At 38.4% G+C, this 17,442-nt stretch overlaps 1 protein-coding gene across 1 annotated transcript in view; it reads left to right on the plus strand.

The window, feature by feature from the left end:
* The window catches only part of CNTNAP2 (contactin associated protein 2), a 1,027,100-nt gene that overhangs the window by 863,582 nt on the left and 146,076 nt on the right, over window positions 1-17,442 (plus strand). The window contains exon 15 of the mRNA XM_061374850.1: window positions 4,598-4,725. Within this exon, the coding sequence (XP_061230834.1) occupies window positions 4,598-4,725 (128 nt within the window). The remainder of the gene's footprint in view (window positions 1-4,597; window positions 4,726-17,442) is intronic.

Here is a 17,442-nt window from a genome sequence, read left to right on the forward strand (position 1 = left end):
AATGAAGTGCGTGTTGCTACAGGTTGGCACTCTTTCCTGTTTGTGTGCTAGATATGCAGCTCAACTGCCTTAAGATCAGTCTTTTAAGAGTTCAGACGTCTTTTGCTGTTAGGAATACAAGAACAATGTACTTTGTAGGACTTCAGCCTGTCTAATGCCAGTGTGGGGAAAACAAGTTGAATTATGGCTCTCTGACTGTTTATACTATCCCATAAAGTAATGAGACGTTTTTCATACTACCCCTTGGCAGCCACAGTACTCAAGAGTCATTAGCTCCAGTTTAATGTCTAAGGGTGGCATCTAAGGTGGGAAAGGGACCTGTAAAGAGTCCCAGAGAACAGCAAATTCAAGTAGAAAAAGAAGTTTTTGGCTTGGGTTATATTGTTGGCAGTTTATAATTCCTTAGAAGCGCAGAGCTGTGGGAACAGGGTAAATCTAAAGATACGACTTCTATGCTGCATGGTATGTACGTTACAGAAAGTTAACTAACTTTCATCAAATCCCTTCAAAAGTTAGCTAGTTCTGCTTCAATCCTAGCTTTTGTTTGCCCTTGTTTTAATCCTGTTAATTAGAACTTGTGTATTTCCAAGTAACTCGCTTCCAGATTATTATGGATGCTGCCAAAATGGCATTGTTCATTAAATTCTCTGTATTACCATCTCTTCCTAGCAGTTCAAATATAAATAAAATTCTTGCCAGATATTTCTGGAAGAGAGAAAATGCTAATACTTGGTACACCAATCCCCTTCACAGTGTTTTTTACAGTCATATGCAGATACTGGCTGGACAAAACTGCTTTATACCTCTCTCAGATAGATCATGGAAATTCAGGGATTACAGTAAAGGTGCTTGCATACTAAAAATCTGGGTCTTCAGAGAGGTGGTCAGTTGAATACCTTTGAAATGGGAACATGTGGGAGTTTTTATTCTTCAGACCACAGCTAACCATAGAATGGTTTAGGTTGGAAAGGACCTTAAGATCATCCAGTTCCACCCCCCTGTCATGGGCAGGGACACCTCACACTAAATCATGTCAGCCAAGGCTCTGTCCAGCCTGGCCTTGAACACTGCCAGGGAAGGAGCATTCACCACTTCTCTGGGCACCCTGTGCCAGCGCCTCACCACCCTCACGGTAAATAACTTCTTCCTTATATCTAACTTGAACTTCCCCTGTTGAATTTTAAACCCATCACCTGTCCTATCACTACAGTTTCTGATGCTAAATAATATGTGTTTAACACTGCAGTTTCAATCCAGTAGGTGTTTTATTTGTAGTCTCAAAACAGTTCCTGTTCCTCAGCTCATGTAAGCATATCTTTTAAAATTAACTCCATTCCTACCTGTAGTACATTCTTTATTTGATTCCCAATAGGACTGGACTGATAATTAAGTGATGCCTAAAGAAATAGGAGAAAATAAATCAATCCAGTAACAGGAGCCTGGTTGTATTAAATCATTATATAAGCAAATTAATAGCAATACAGAATCTTATCATTACCTTGAATATCTCATTTGCAGATACATGCATTCCACAGAATGCTTATAAAGAGTAAGTAGATGATCATAATCAAAACAATGATAAATCTTACACTAATATCTGCTGCTTTCATTCAAAGGCACCCTGAAGCACTTTGCAGACTGTTATATGTAGGCAAAGAAATTAGAAATAGAAAATTACACTGAGATTTCATCAATATCTCCTGGTAATAATTACAGGATTTGATCAGATTCATTCATCTCCCATTTGGTTATTAATAGGAATATGACACACTCTGAATTCAATCTTTATTCTCTTAAGGGGATTTTCTTTGGTGAGGGAAAACTTCAGAGATTTTCTCCACCTTCTTGATGTGCAAAGTCTTTAAATACTGGCAAGAACATTATCACTTGCAGGAATTGAGTGCTCCAGCTGTGATTATTTCTAAATGTGTAGTACAAAGTCAAGCATTATATTCAGTCTTTGGTTTATAACTTTTTTGACTTTGTCAGCGCTTATTGCTGTGTCCAGAGGAACTGCAAGTACCTTAGAAAAGCATAGCAAAACCACTCAGTGTCTTGAGTGTATATGTCTTTTTGGTGCACGTGTTGACCAGAAACTATCATTATCCCTTTTTTGTTAAGAGCAAACAAACTATGAAGGATCCGCTGAAGAAAAGACAGCTCCCTTTCCCTAATGCTTTGTCCAGTACTCCCAGTCCTCAAGAGCTTCGGTGCAGTTGAGAATGATGATGAGACAAGTAGGCAATTATCAGAAAATAAGGCTATTTCTGAACAGAACTCTTAACATTTAGTTTTACTGTCATGGCAACAGCCTTAAAGTGACCATATCACTAAATGCATAAGTCAGATATTAAAATTAATAGAAATATGGTCAGTAAAGAGGAAGAAAAGTGTTACTGTTCCTTTTTATTTCCTTCAAAGGAGGTGAAAGCTATTGGTGACAGGAAAAGGGCAGCCCTTTGACATCCTTATTTGGAGCTGAAATATTAGTCCTTTTTGTGAGAGGGCAAGGGAAGAAGAGAAATGCCCATAGTTTTCTTTTTAATGGTCTTTGAAGAATTCTTTCTTTTAAACAGGCACGTCCATCTTTAAAGCATTCTTTGAAAGAGTAACAATCGGCAGAGAAAGCTAGTCTCAGAGGGAAATCTCAGAAAGAGTAAAGAGATGACCTACGTTTATCCTCTGTTAGGAGGGAGTGGGTGCCATGGATACAGGTCTTCAGCAGCGATGGAAGATTAGGTCATATACATGGCTTTCTATTCACTATTTCCTTCCTTAAAGGGAAAGTCCTTTAATCTTCCTTTTCGTATATCAGCTGTCTCCAAATTGATGAATACAGTACCTTTGTAAAGGGCATTGCAATCTGTGGATGAAAAGCAGTATGCTACAGCCTAGCACAATCTGCAGAAGTAGCCTGTGAGGGTTATTCCTCTCCATTTTTCTTCCTTCCTAGCAGTCCCCTGGAGCAGCCTCACCAACCCAGCACCTGGTATAGCTGTGTCCAACCAGAGAGGGTTAATGATCTCAGCAGTACAAAGGGCCCATGGAGAAAGGCAAGTGCTCTGAAGGGGAAGAACATGCCGATTCAGGAAAACAGTCATCTCCTATTTGAAAAACTCTAGTAATTAAATCTCTAATGACTCTCTTCATCACAGAGAGCAGACAAGAGTTCCAATGAGCTGTGATGGTTGTTTTCTTAATTACCTTAGTTGTGCTGCTTTTACAAAGAATGTTTTGCCAACAGCCTCTTCAGAAGGACCCACTAAGGATGATGACTGGGGACACTACTGGAAAATACTACTGTGCTCCTGGAAAACTCCAAGCATTATCACACATTATGCAGGTCCCTGCTGTGCTTCCCAGTTAGTTATTAACAATATGAGTCAGGTCATGGAACCATCCAAACTAGAGATGAAAAAGACTTTCAGTTTCCTGAAATCCTTACGAGATCCCAGTTAGTCACATTGTGCTCTTCAGTAACTTTTCCAGATCCTCAATTCATTCTTCATCCTATGGTATTTTTGAACAAAGAAATGAATTTTTAGATCAAGAAGTTGCTTACTTTAGATACTCGGTTACATGCCAAGGTACAGTTAAAAAGTAAGAGGCAATAAAGCTGGTTTAATTTTGCTTCCTCTTACTTTCTTTTGTGTCAGAAAGCATATTCCTAACACTGTATGTAGTGCGTTTTTTCCTGTGTGGATATTTGTGGCCTTCCATGTGTTTATGTTGAAAAAGAACCAACCAAACAATAAGAAAACAAAAAAACAAAAATGCACCTAGAGATAAAGTATCTGATATATTTTGGTTTATTTTATTTGCTATTTGGAAGAAAGAGCACTCAACATGCCAGCTGCATTCAGTTTCTGAAATGAGAAAGGATACGTGTTGTAACTGTGCTTAGTGATTTGACCTAGGCATGAAAAAGGCACCAGGTTACTGCATTTCACTGCAGGTGAAATGAGGAGCTTTTAGACATTACTATGATTTGAATTTTAGTGATCTTGCTAACTAAAGTGGGGTTTTAACTCTATACTCGTGGTTAGATTCACAAGTTTAGAGCTTTTTGACTTAGTCATTTAGTATTAGAAATGACAGGACTATGACAAGCTTTCTAGATAATGAGTTTTTTATTTCTATCTTTTAATACTAAAAATGTTAAATATAAAAGAAGCACTTGGTATGCAGAGGTAAAATAACTGGCAGCAATTAGAGCAATAAAGATACACTTCTGGGAAGCATTAGGGTATCTTTCCCTCTCAGAAGACATCATCAGCAAGATCAACAGCAAGTTGTTAGCTACTAACATGGAGCTGGTCAGTCAGGAAAGCAGGGAGACCCACACAAGCCCAGCTGAGTCAAGGACTGGCCATGCTACTCGGCCTGTGTTCCTGGGTGACAGTAGCTGCTATCCATTTGTTTCCCAGTAAACAGACAGCATTATTGTCAAACTGATGTTGTTTGAGGTGGGTAACACTGTACTGGTGTAACCGCTGCATACCTGTTCTCTTGGTGCTTAGTTCATTGAACAGTAATAATGTTCAAGGAAATTATTTTCATCTGTTTCACAGTTGCTTTCTTTTTCTCTGTCATTCAGGAGAAAAGACACTGGGATGTTGTCATATAAAGAGCACCTACCAGTGAGTCAGATAGTGGTTGGAGACGTTGACCGGCCTGGATCTGAAGCCAAGATATCTGTGGGTCCCGTGCGTTGTCAAGGAGATCGTAAGTTGGCTGGTTTTCATTCACTTAACTCCTCTGTAGAAAGCAAACTAAATTGTAAATTGGTGACATTTTAGACACCCCATGCAAATTCAGAGAAGTGGCTGTCCCTGAAGAGACTTTATTCTGTGAAAGCATAATGTGATTTAAGAAATTTTGTCTATGAAGCTGCACATAAAGTGGTTCAACTTTGCATTTAAAATACCAATATTTGTCTGTATTTTATAGTAAAGGTGGCAACTTAGAGTATTCAACTAAGTTTCTGGGGATATAAGCAGTAATACATGTTGCCTAAGAATATTCCTCAACATCTGTGCTTCTGTTGACTGCTATTGTCAGCGTCATTATCACTGATATGCATATCACTGTAAAATGTGTTTATGGGATATGAATAGTAGCATCTTGGCAAACCTTATTGCTGTAAACTCTGTTTAAAGGTGTATAAAATTTGACAGGATTGTTATCAAGTGTTAATCATATCTGGGCTAGATGTTTCTATGTAAAACATTGAGAGTTTTCTGTGGTAACCTCTCGTGCAGGCTGAGTGCTGATAGGAGTTGCATGTCCTCCAGTTTGATCAACAGGTGATAGAGTAAGTCGGTATGATGGATAAATTTCCAGTTCTCTCTCACACACACATACACACAGACAGGTTGGGTTGCAATGAGGAGGAGTGTATTCCTCCTTCAATCTCTGTGATATTTCAGAAGGTGAAATTCACCACCGAAGGGAGAGCAACTGCTTAAATCCCTTTTAAAATCACACTTGAAAACTTAAGCTGTATGCAGTTGTCACACAAGTTATATTTGTCCTCTGTATTTGAAGGACATTCTGTTGCAAGAGGTGCAGTAAGGAAAGGTTGCCTGATCTAATTTACAATAACTGGTGTTTTCATGGTCTGTAAGGAATACAAAATCCATCCTCAGATGCTGGTGAAGAGTACTGTAAGGCAGTCTATGAGATTGCAGTGATGGGTGGGCATCGAACATTCAGGTTGAACAACCTGGTTGTAAGCAGCATCTAACATGGCATGGCAGGGATGAGTATGGTTTGTGCTTCCTCCTCTGCTGCTTTGCAGCTACATGCTTCCCATCTGCATATTTCTAAGTACTTTACAAAGAAGGTCAGTAGAGTTATTCCTGCCTTAAACTAAAGCAGTTAATCCCAACTGAGAGGAAATAACACACTCAGAGTCATCCAGCAGGATGAGTGCGAAAGTTGTTTGGGTTGCAGTCTGGTGTCTCAAAACCCTAGGCCATTGCGCAGTGATACAAGCAAATATGCTTAGCCTCTTTTCTGTTTGTGGTCTTTCTGGGTTGTGCAAATGATCTCTCCTGATTTTGTTAATGAATCCAATGCCTAACGAGCAGAATCACCGTCTCTGGAAGTGTTCAAAAACTCCGTTGATGCTTGAGTGGTGGCCTTGGCAGTCCTGGGGTGATGGTTGGACTTGATGATTTCAATGGCCTTTTCCAACATGGGTGTTTCTATGATTCTATGAAACAAATATCATGGGACATTTGCAAACTTGCATATCGTCTATTCGATGCTTGTTATTTATGGTGTTTGACTAATCACAGGTCAGTTTGTGTGTGTTTCTTTCTCAGCTGTGTTTGATAAATGTTTTGGTAATAGGCTGTTAAAACTGATGACTGTGAAATAATGAATAGCATCTTCGTTGCACCTGTGTTCCTCATATCCTAAATCTGAGTGCTGCTAGAAATAGCCTCTAAAGTGTGAGCCATTTCTAAATATTAGTATAAATGAAACCTCATTTGAGCAGACAGGGGCCTTTATGAGAGTTGACTGAGTGACGCAGCCATTTGGGAAACAGAATGGCTGTATTCCGAACATCCTGATTAATTGAATTTTTTTTTTAACTTTACAGATATGATTTATAGTTTAAAAAAAAAACTTTGCCTATGAATAAATTTGAATTTACTTCCATGACCATATATTATTGTCAAAAACCTGTGTAAGTTTTCTCATGGGAGATACTATAAACCCAGTCCTTGACAGTTAGTAAAAGCATCCATTTTATATTCCCAGTGCATTTACTAAGCATTCTCCTTCATGTTCTTTCTTGACCATAGACAACACTTGCTGTACCCCAGACCAGAACTGTCTCACCATGGATTAGAGCCTGTGGAAAACAAGGTTTCTGTGCTGGGGAAAATTCCCAAATTTCAAAATGTGCTTTTGTTCCAAAGGAAAGAAAGATCCAAAGTGCCGAACTTGTGGAAAGGGATGTTGAAAAACAATTAATCCACTTTGGATATATTACATGCATCAAAGTCAGCATGGTTAAAAAATGTTGACTCACAACAGCACAGCAATTTCAGTTGCATGTATTTTGTATGTAGCTATTGTGTAATTTTTGAAGGTGGTAAACGAAATTCAGTTAGAGATATAAAGACAGGCAAAGAAATAGAGATTATTGCTCTGGTTGGAAGGAAGGTAGAAAAGATAAAAGTGCATAAGCAGTCAGATAAAAATGTACCTATTTAGAAGGTTTTGTCGTTGCTGTTGTAGGGTCTGCCAGTCCTGTGGCGGCTTCTCTCATATTGCCCTGAGGGTTGTCCACGGCATGTGATTTATGAGTTCATAGTCTACTGGTACTTTGCAGCACATGAAGGGCCATATTCTCATGTGAGAGTTACAGTATTCTCACGTGAGAATTACAGTATTCTCACGTGAGAATTACAGCAGCAGAGCTGCTGGCCTTTGCAGTCCATAAGAGCAGACAGCTGAAAATTTGCTATTTGAGGGCAAGGAAGATTAAAGAAGAAAAAGATACTTGTCTCATGCAGTTCCTTTCCTTCCATACCCATCAAGTTCAGAAAGAATCAATTCATCAATGAGAGCCACAACAATTAACCATTCCTATGCTATTGACTGACCAAAGTAAATCTGAGAATCATTCGACTCAGTGTCATTTGTTTGACACGGACCAAGGAGCATCAGGAATGTGGTACACTTACTGCAGAATTGTGATTGCAAAAATCACTAGATTCTTCTTTTGGAAATATGGATGTTCTTTTGGTCCCACAAAGTACAATTTCATTTCTCTATTCCACTGATTTATGACCTGATTAAGGCTGCTCTGGACAAGCTTGGATGGTGGCTGTTGCTGGGAATAAAACCAGAAAACTTGGCCATGCATGATTATCCATCTTTGTGTTCCAGAAGTACTTTTCATATTTAACTACACCTCACAAAGCACTGTTTGCATCCTGAAAAGTAGTCAGCCAAAAGGACCTTTATTACCCCTCTAAAGATTGCTTAAGCTGCCATGTTGTACCAGAATGATGAAGACTCATCTGGTCATGGTGGCAAAAATCCCATAAATCTTGCCTGGAGCCTGTCTTGTACCTTGGATAAAATATCCAGGAAGTCCCTTTTTTCATTTGCTATTTTAGTGGTTTCTAAATAATTTATGATTTCTCTAAGTGGTGACTTACCAGGAGAGCAGACTTGTCCAATTTTGCGGAGAGCAGGTGCATAACCAGGATATGGATTTGGTGGGGTTTGGGGCATTGTACTGTATCCAAAGATCAAGGAAGGATTTTGAGCAAATGTCAAATCTACCCAGACTTAAAGCAAAGCTGTCCTTCCTGGACACTGCTGCATGAGCATTGCATTTAGAGAATGGCAAGGGCAGTTAAAAAGGGAAAACCAGTCCTGAAACTCAATAGTAAAATTGGATAAGGAAACTACTCTTCTTTTTCTCAAATGAATATATTCTTTGCAGGATCTAGAAAAAAGAGCCAGTGTAGAACCTCTAATTAAACAGCTTTACTCTTCAAATATCTTTGATTAAAATCCCTTTAGAGACCTATTACAGTTGTACTAATACTAATGTAATAGCACCTGTACTCCTCAGCCTTTGCTGAGTATGACCTTGTCCGATCAGTGGTAGAAAGACCTTGTCCAACTTTTTGTGTTATTCCACTGTAATGCAGATGGGCATCTTGATTCTTCTCCCGTTACACAGTGCCGCAAGTACATGGGGTTATTTTTCTGTGTAAGCTCAGCCCGAGATGGTAGATCAAGGCTGCAGAAACGGATGTGGTAATTTCTTCTCTAACCATACTGATGATCTTAGCTTACTGTGTTGGGGCTACTGCTACAGAGATTTCATCAATAATCATTTTGAATCAGAATCAGTTTTGTGACTTTTGGCACCTTATCAAGACTTCCTCTTCATTCCCCTTAGGAAAATACTGGGGTTTTTTTCCGTTCCTATATTTGTAACCTGCTAAGAGTATCCTTTTCCCAAGGACTTCCAAGGATTTTGATTTGAGTCTGCTGTTTGTAAGTCCAGAGGAGAACAGGCTGACTATTCTGCTGTAGATTTGCCTTTCTCCTTGAGTGTATTTTTCTTTTGTCCGATTTCTGCTATAATAAAGACAGAATTTAAGGGGGAGATGTTTTTTACACAGCTCAGATTTATGGATTTTCCATCTCCTCCAGTGTACGCTTTTTACCTTCCCAGTACAAGTTCGATTTCTGAGCCATGAATCATTTTCTGTGTTTTACTTCTAATATCTTTAATCTTCAAAATGTGGAGGAGAAAGCAGCTGCACTGACTGTGGCTCTTTCTAAGCCAAGTTTTCATTAAGACCAGTATCAGCACTGTTCATGTAGGATCTGCAGTGTCAGACCAAAAAGTCTCCTGACAGATGACAGAAATTCAGAAGCAAATCAAAACTCAGTTCTTCCATCAGTGCATTGATTTTGCTTGTGTGTGTGTGTGACAGCGTGTACTCCAGGGAAATATACCTTGAATACTTTTATTCAGTGATTTTGACCATGGCTCATCACTCCTCCTTTCATGACTTGATGCTTTCTTTCTTTCAGTTCTAAATACCGCTTTTGGATTGACTCTCATATTTCCTTGTAGAATGTTCCGGTATAGTTGGCTTATTTAATGACAGTGGTGGACACAGGCGTTTTTTGTGACTCTGGGTTTGTATTGAAACACTGATAGGGTCATCTGGTATCCTTGGTGTAAGGTGTGGGTTTGTATTCCTTAAATGCTTGTTATGAAATACATGTGCAGGTTGGTGACTCAGGATTGTTCCTTACCATGAAAATGGATCTACTGTTTCATATGCATGGTTAGTCCATTTTCATTGCATTCCAAACTGAGGACACTTTCGACATCTTTAACTGTTTTTTCCTGAGTTTCAGGAAAAAACAGCATTGCCTTACAGTGAGGTTTTCAGTTACATATTAAGTCTAGGAATAAGACCATTTCTCCAGTACGGTATGCAATGTGTTGACTTGGTCAGACTAGCAGTGGTGTTACTGTTACATACATAGGTAAGGTAAGCTGGAAAGTATCCCAGCAAAAAACTCCAATTTGAACTGATAAAAGATCCAACTGGAATTTCAGTAGAACCAAGGTACTTCAACTATCTCTTATAGAGCATTCCGGTAATATAGTGACTTGTCTTACAGGTTACTGGAAGTGAAAACTCTGTATTAAATGAAAATTAACATCAGTGATACTGTCCCATCCCTCCCCCCCAGAAGAGTATGGGTCAAACCTTGATCCATCTAAGAATTTAATGTTTTCCCCACAAACTGTAGCTGCCTTAGTAAACATAGAAATTTGTCTGCTGAATTTCTACATCTATTATCCCAGCATGTCTTTATCTGTTGCACTGAATTGTATATTGTGCAATTCAAGTGGAATATAGATTGACCCAAAGAACATCAGGACACTGGGTTTGCTGTTTATCACAGTCATCCCAATGCTACCAGTGAAACAGAAATTTCCTTTTCTTCTTTCGTAAAAGCAGCCTGACAACCAAGAGGTGCTATTTCAGACTTACTTGATTTTTTCAGTGGATTTTTGTTGAAGGTGATAAAATAGCAGTGTTCCTTTAGGATCTGGGTAGGGATCATACAGTTCAGCTAATCGTATTGCTGTGGTCATTCTTCATATGTGGTTGCTTTCCTCAGGGACTCAAGACAACAAAAAGAAAAAATGACCCACTAGGTCATCTTCCTAAAACTTTCTAAGTAACCAAATGCTCTCTTTTACACTTGTTTAATGTCTGATTTAAATAACTTGATTTCCCATAGTTAGGTCTAGCTCTTTCTCTTCACCTTTAACCCTGTATCATATGGCATAATTTGCTTTTATTGGTAAATTTAACTTGAATTTAGTTTAGTATTTGTGCTGGAATGCCCTCCTGTGGCGCCTTTCTGTTTGTAAGAGAACTCTTCCTTATCACACCTCCCAGGACGTCTCACTGTTGCCAGTTGTCTCATACAGGTATAGGCTGTTTCTGGCCATGTGAATAACACTTTGCCTGTCTTGAAGGAGCTGGAAAACTGTTGTTCATATGAATTCAGAGCATTTCTCTCTCAAGCTGATATATGCAGAGGTTTAAAGGTGGGCACAGGATAGAGTATGTCTTCTCTTAATACATGTTCTCATATCCTTCCTAAGCAGGGAAGTGCTCCGAGTGCTGGCTTTTGGGCTGGTACTTTTGTCATCCTTTTTCATTTGCAACCAATTTTCAGGACTGTAATTACACTCAGAACTGATCCCCTGCTGTTGTAAATTGAAAAAACCTTCAAATGTAACCTATACCTTACTGTTATGCAAGTTTTCATCAAGATAAGCTCTAGCTTAGATGATCCATGGTGGACAGTACTAAAACGAAAAGAACTAATCTCTGGAATTGCAGATTGGTTTAGAATTGTCTTGAGGTTGCTGTGAACAGCATTTGAATATGTATGGCTGGAATTACTTAAATTCCAAAAAATACTTTCTTCCATCATGTTAATTCTGAATCTGAGATAATCGTTCTGGATATTTTTCTCGTACTCCTTTGTGTTCGTCCAACAGGAGACATTTCAGCCTAGTAAACTGGGAGGAAATAGTCTCTAGACCACAGGAAGGTTCATTGAGAGAGAAGTCTTTCTACCTACCATCCTGAATGTAAGGCTCCCCTTCTACAATCTCAGTAACCCAACAAGGAGTTGGTAAGATTAATAATTTCTGTGCTTATGCACTCATTATAAGCCATAAAATTCTCGTTTGAAACTTTGCATACAAGTGTATTCATGGAATAAATACTTACAAAGTGACCCAGTTTTACCATGAATCGTACTGACTCATGGGTCATATCTGAATATTCTCTAACGTATCCCACTCTCTGCCAGGTTTTGTCTTGTGCTTTCTGAAAGCAAACCCTACCCATGAACACTACTCACCTCACAGAGCAGAAAGAACGTACACATCACATAACATTTAACCATCATTCCAGAAGGACATGTCTTTTTATGTGTGACTGCAGCAGCAGGATGCCTGCAAATTATACAAGAGAATAAAAGAAAAGTGGAGCTAATAATATAGTTTTGGCATACTGGGACACCCAGTGCTCTATATGAGTTGTGCAGTGCAAGCCATATGCAAGGTGATAGAAAGAAAAAGAAAACTTTCATATGGAACTGATCTTGTTAGAACATACAGAAGAAAGATCCTTTGGCAGTAAGCATAAACTTTTGGTGTATTTCACCCCTTCTTTTAATCATTTTCAGGCTTTGCCAAGATCTGATAGTCTGTGTGTTTGGTTCAGAAGAATTAGACTTATGCTGGATTCGCCCATACCTTGTGGTGTATGGAAGTATTACTGTCATCTAGTGTGTATTTTCATTATGAATACAGTTTACGTTGCTGGAGATTTTTCCTTAAGGGCAAGCAAGCAGTATGATGACAGTATCCCTTTTGAGTATACTCCTTTACTGTATACTTTCCTGCCAGTCACTTTTTCTCTGCAGTCTTTATGGTCTTTTAAACTTAAAGTCTCTCCTGTTTTGTACATACATTAAATTTATATACAAGGAATAGCAGAGTTCCACAATTTACATCTCCATACTTTCCAGATTCCTCATGAAATGGAAGCCAGACAGTGGCAGAGACATTTTACCTGGTTTAAGATTGCCTACAATTAATTAATTCTCACATGCATTCAGTTCTGCCTAACTGTGTGTTGGTATAAACTACAGAAGGGAGTTCATTCGAATTTCAAAGAGCTAATAAATTTGACTCTCTTTATGTATTTGCTGAAGTAATGAAAACATATGGCAATCAATGCCCTTGATCAATTCTCCAACTGGTCGTAAAAGAAAAAAATGGTGAGACTCCATAGGGGAGTTACGAGCTTTATGTTTCAGAGATACAGAATTCAAATGCAATTAAGAGCTAATTTTATTCAAATTCTCCTCATCATTATGATTATATTACAGGTTAATCTCATCTTCTTTAACACAAAAAAGAAGTATCTGAAGCATTTCATGTAAAGTATTGTCTCTAAACTCCTAGGGAATTTAAGCAAAGAGTCATTAGTCTGATAGATGACGTACAGTAGCTGTTCATATTAAACTTGAATCCGTTAAAGTTATGCTTTAATTATGATTCAGGCATTTTACCATCTATGTGTTTGTAATGCATATTAGCATCTTACCACTTAACCAGAGTAAGTATCTTACCTATAGCCTAGTAAGTAAAGCAGTTGTGCAGGGTGTAAAATCTAAGAATGCAAAGATGAAATAATTCCCATGGTGTATAGAAAAGTGATGAGAAGATGTCAGTGAAGCAATAAGGAAGCAGGAGAACCTGAGACTAAACTGGGGGATGGTAAGTTGCTGGAATTCTGTCAATTACATGCACAAATTTATGGTCACCTTTAAATTTCACCCCGTAAGACTGAATAATCTCAGAAGTGAGGTATAAAATGGAGGAAATTATCTATATCCAATTTTCAGGTGAAACTCTTTCTCACTTTAATACTTCTGGATTGCATATTCCTGCAGCACTGACTGACATTTAAAGAGCAGAAAGAACAGAAAAAAGGCAAAAAATGTTTGAAGGTGAGGTAGAGTGAGGTCAGTCTTGTTCATGGCTATGTGTAAGTTATGCAAATTCAGTCTCATTTAGACATAGATAAATGAATGGCAGCAGGATGGAGGATATGCAGTTGTAAAGGAGCTCATCTAACCTCGCAGCACCCGACACTGGCATGCAGAACAGAGTAGCTCAGTAACAGTAAGAAATGCTCTGTCACCAATAAAGAAGAAACTGGGGACCCCTCAATGCTTGTTAAAGTTGCACCATTGATCTCTGTGCTAGGGAACTAACCTAACTCTAATTATGTCTTAATACAAGGTTTTAAAATAGATGAACTTTTTCTATCTAATGGCTGAATAAAAAGGAAGGTCGAGTATGTATTCCACAGTCACAGCTGCACTTCATAATGATTTCTCATCCCACAGGCTCCTTTCCTCATCCTGTAATTGTGGAGCTGAATTCTGACAGCTACCATTCAAAACACTCCCCTCATCAAGTCCTATTACATGTATGCACAGTATTGGGTGTGTGTATCACTTCCCACTCAGTGCTTACCAGGGTTTTCTAAGGAATGCATCCTGATCCTTCTCTCAAAGAAGCAGCAGGTCATTCTAGATTTTTATGGCTCTCTGTGATGTGGTTCCCAAAGGAACAGCTTTAGTACCTATTTAACAAAGGGTTGCAAAGGTGTGTATTTTGGGCAAGTGATTAGAAGTCAGAAAGGGAATGTAACAATAGCTTGAGAGAAATAGGATAGATACAATGTGAAGAATTAACCTCCTATTTCTTTGATCTATTTTTTTAAACTTTTTTTTCCTGACTTTTGTCTTCTGTGGAAAAAATGGAAATGTGGGAGGAAAAGGACTAGAAAACTGGAAGAGAAATATGAATTATTGCCTGCTTACTCCCTTTTCCATTGATGGTGCCATGGTGTGAACTTCCACTGTTAAATTTCTGGGTCTGAATATGTGGTGCTCCAAATTAAAGTTACAACTTGCGAAGTGCCATAAATTCAGTATTTAGAGAGCAGTTTTCACTGGAAGGGTTGCAATTCCCCTTCTTTCTTCCTCTTTTATGAGGTGCCAGCTTCCTGCTGAAACTATCTTTTATGAGGTGCCTGCTTGGTTCTTAAAGGCAAAAAAAAAAAGGAAGAAATTTGAAAATGCTGATAATTTTAATCAAGGTTTTAACTTCGAATCAGCTCAGAGAGAATTAAAAGGTGATGAGTGGAAAATCCTTTACTTTACAAAATTGTCTTTCTTTTTTTTTTTTTTTCTCGTTAAAGCAATTCCAGGCAGTTCTACCCATTTACTGTTAGGAGCTTACAGTAATCTGTACTTGGAAAGTCTTAGCTAAGCTCGCAGAATCATGAAGCTTACAGCTTTACAATATTAAGCAGCAAATTCTAACATTTTTAAATGCCTGTATTTCAACTCTCATTTCTGAAGAATCACCTGCACATCTGATTTGGTCTGATTCAGAGAATCAGGATTATTCATGAGAACAGCTTTCAAGGAAGCCGTTACAGAAGGAAAGGCAATAGTGACTTGGGATTTCAAAACCTTCTTTTCAGCCTTTTCTTCCACTAATCCCTTATCAACTTGCACACTGTATCTATATTATTTACCCTTGATTTCTTGAATTCCTGCAGGTGGAAAACTTCTGCCTTATCACTGCAAATAGTTCTGCTTTCTAAACCTGAGGAACTAAATCAGTGTAACTCAAATTATTAGCTATGGGACACAGTTCATGTATCTGTGCCACATTCACTTGGCTATCATTTATTTTAGATTTGCTATGATAACGTCAAATTTAGAACAATTTATTGTTATGAACAGTTATTGTGTCTTCATATTTCAGGTACAGGCAGAAGTAAACCTGATCTGTAGTTGGCAGGTTATCTTCCAGGAAAGTTGAAATGATTCCAGAAACATGGTAGAGAAGGGATTTTCCCAATAAATGTTTATTGTTTCCCATCATAAGAGGAGAGAAAATTCACAAAAACACTTGCCATACCAACACTGAAAACCATAAGTTGTTTGGGACAGAACACATTGGTTATCAGCCCAATTCCCATTGTTGAAAGGACATCCTAGTGACTTCGACTTCTATCATTTTACAAAAGAGCCTTTTCATCACTGTTGAATTATATTTCCTAAGTAAATAGGGTTTGAACTGAAAAAGTTTTTTAAGTGTCCAAATTCGAGTATAGTTTCCAACACAATCAAGTCAGTGTAGTTGCATTCCACAAACAGGTTCAAGAACCTTTCAGAAGCTTCAGTGTTTTGTATCAAGGACAAGTTTTATTAGAAAATATGTGAATAAATTAGATCTTTGCTTCCTGGGAGGCACACTCATTCTTTCCCTTCTTTCAACACAAGGTAATTTCCTGCACTGAGATAGAGAATTGTGAGCTTTCACCTTTGTAAACTAACGTATAAACGTTCTTGCAGTAGCTTCAGTCTTGCTTAAATTATAATGTGATTAAGTGATGCTCTTCCCATCTGTATTCCGAAGTTTATCTCCATGTATAATCATGCACAGAGAGCTCTCTCCTGTTCCTTCTACGCATGCTGTATTTCAGGTGGCTAATCTGATTGTTCTCCGTAATATCGTAAGGTAACTTTGGGTTCCCATAAGGACAGTCAGTTATTAAATTAAAGTTATTATCATACAGTGCATTGCAGCTATCCCAGGCTCAGAAAACCAAATGAAATTAAGATCCTTAAAGCAATAGTCAGGATTTGAGAAAAATGGAAACAAGCATCTAAAGCTGTAAAGTTAACAGATAGGTGTGTTAGCAACCTGTTAACAACTTTCCGTGGCAACAAGAAATGGTGTTTGCTGAGGTTCTGCTTTAATCCATGCACTGTTTGAGCCTTTAAATGGTAAAAATGCATAGACTTTCATTATTGCAGATCTTTCTCTTTTTAGCCCTTAGTTGATAAAAACCCTTTTGCATTGTACTGAAAATGTTTTCTAAAGGGGGACTGCCAGTTGTTTGAAGGGGATATAGAGAAACCAACAATATCAGACATGACAGTAAAGCAGTATTTCAAAAGCAGAGAGTATGCCACCTTCCAGTCAGAAAATCTGTTGGACAGTGACACAAAAAAAAGGCACAACATTTGATTCTGTTGTTGCAAATTGCTTTATGTCTTTCTTACCATCCAGATTGAGACATTACATTCCTAAAGATCATAAAATGTGAGATATTTTGGAATTGCGTCTGAGCTCAGCTGGAAGACTAGGGCTTACAATCATAGATTAATTTAGGTTAGAAGGAACCTGTGGTGGTCATTCAGTCCAGTCTTCTGCTCAAAGCAGGATTAACTTCAAGCCCAGATCAAGATGCTTAGGACCTTTTCTGTTAATTTTATGCAGATTTATGAAGAAGTTTCTGCTGTCGCTCTGGGCAACCTGTTCCAGTGCTTAACCACTCGTGAAAATGTTTTCCTTATATCCAGTGGGAATTTTCTGTGTTGCACTTTGTGACTGCTGTCTCTTGATCTTTTGCTTTGCACCTCTGAAAAGAGCCTATATTTGTCTTCTCTAGAACTACCCATCAGGCAGTGAAGGCAGCAATTAGCTCCCCTCAGAGACTGTCTCAGGACAAGCAAACCCTCAGACTCTTCACATGCTTCAGTCCTTGAATGCTTGTTAAATATAAAATGCCTTAAATGCTTGTTTCCTTGTGAATCAGGAAAAGGTCAGAGATCACATGGGGTTTCATGAGCCAAAATCTCTAAATCAGGCGTTTCCTTGTAGGTTGTACAGGACAATCCTGCTAACAGGTTACTACTACTGATGCTGTAGTCCAACCTACACAGATGTCTTTCCACACATGACAC

This window comes from Neopsephotus bourkii, unplaced genomic scaffold, assembly GCF_033783945.1.
Source record: "Neopsephotus bourkii isolate Nb327-2 ecotype Australia unplaced genomic scaffold, CSIRO-AGI_Nbou_v1 NB_1655, whole genome shotgun sequence".
In the NCBI taxonomy this organism is placed as follows: domain Eukaryota; kingdom Metazoa; phylum Chordata; class Aves; order Psittaciformes; family Psittacidae; genus Neopsephotus; species Neopsephotus bourkii.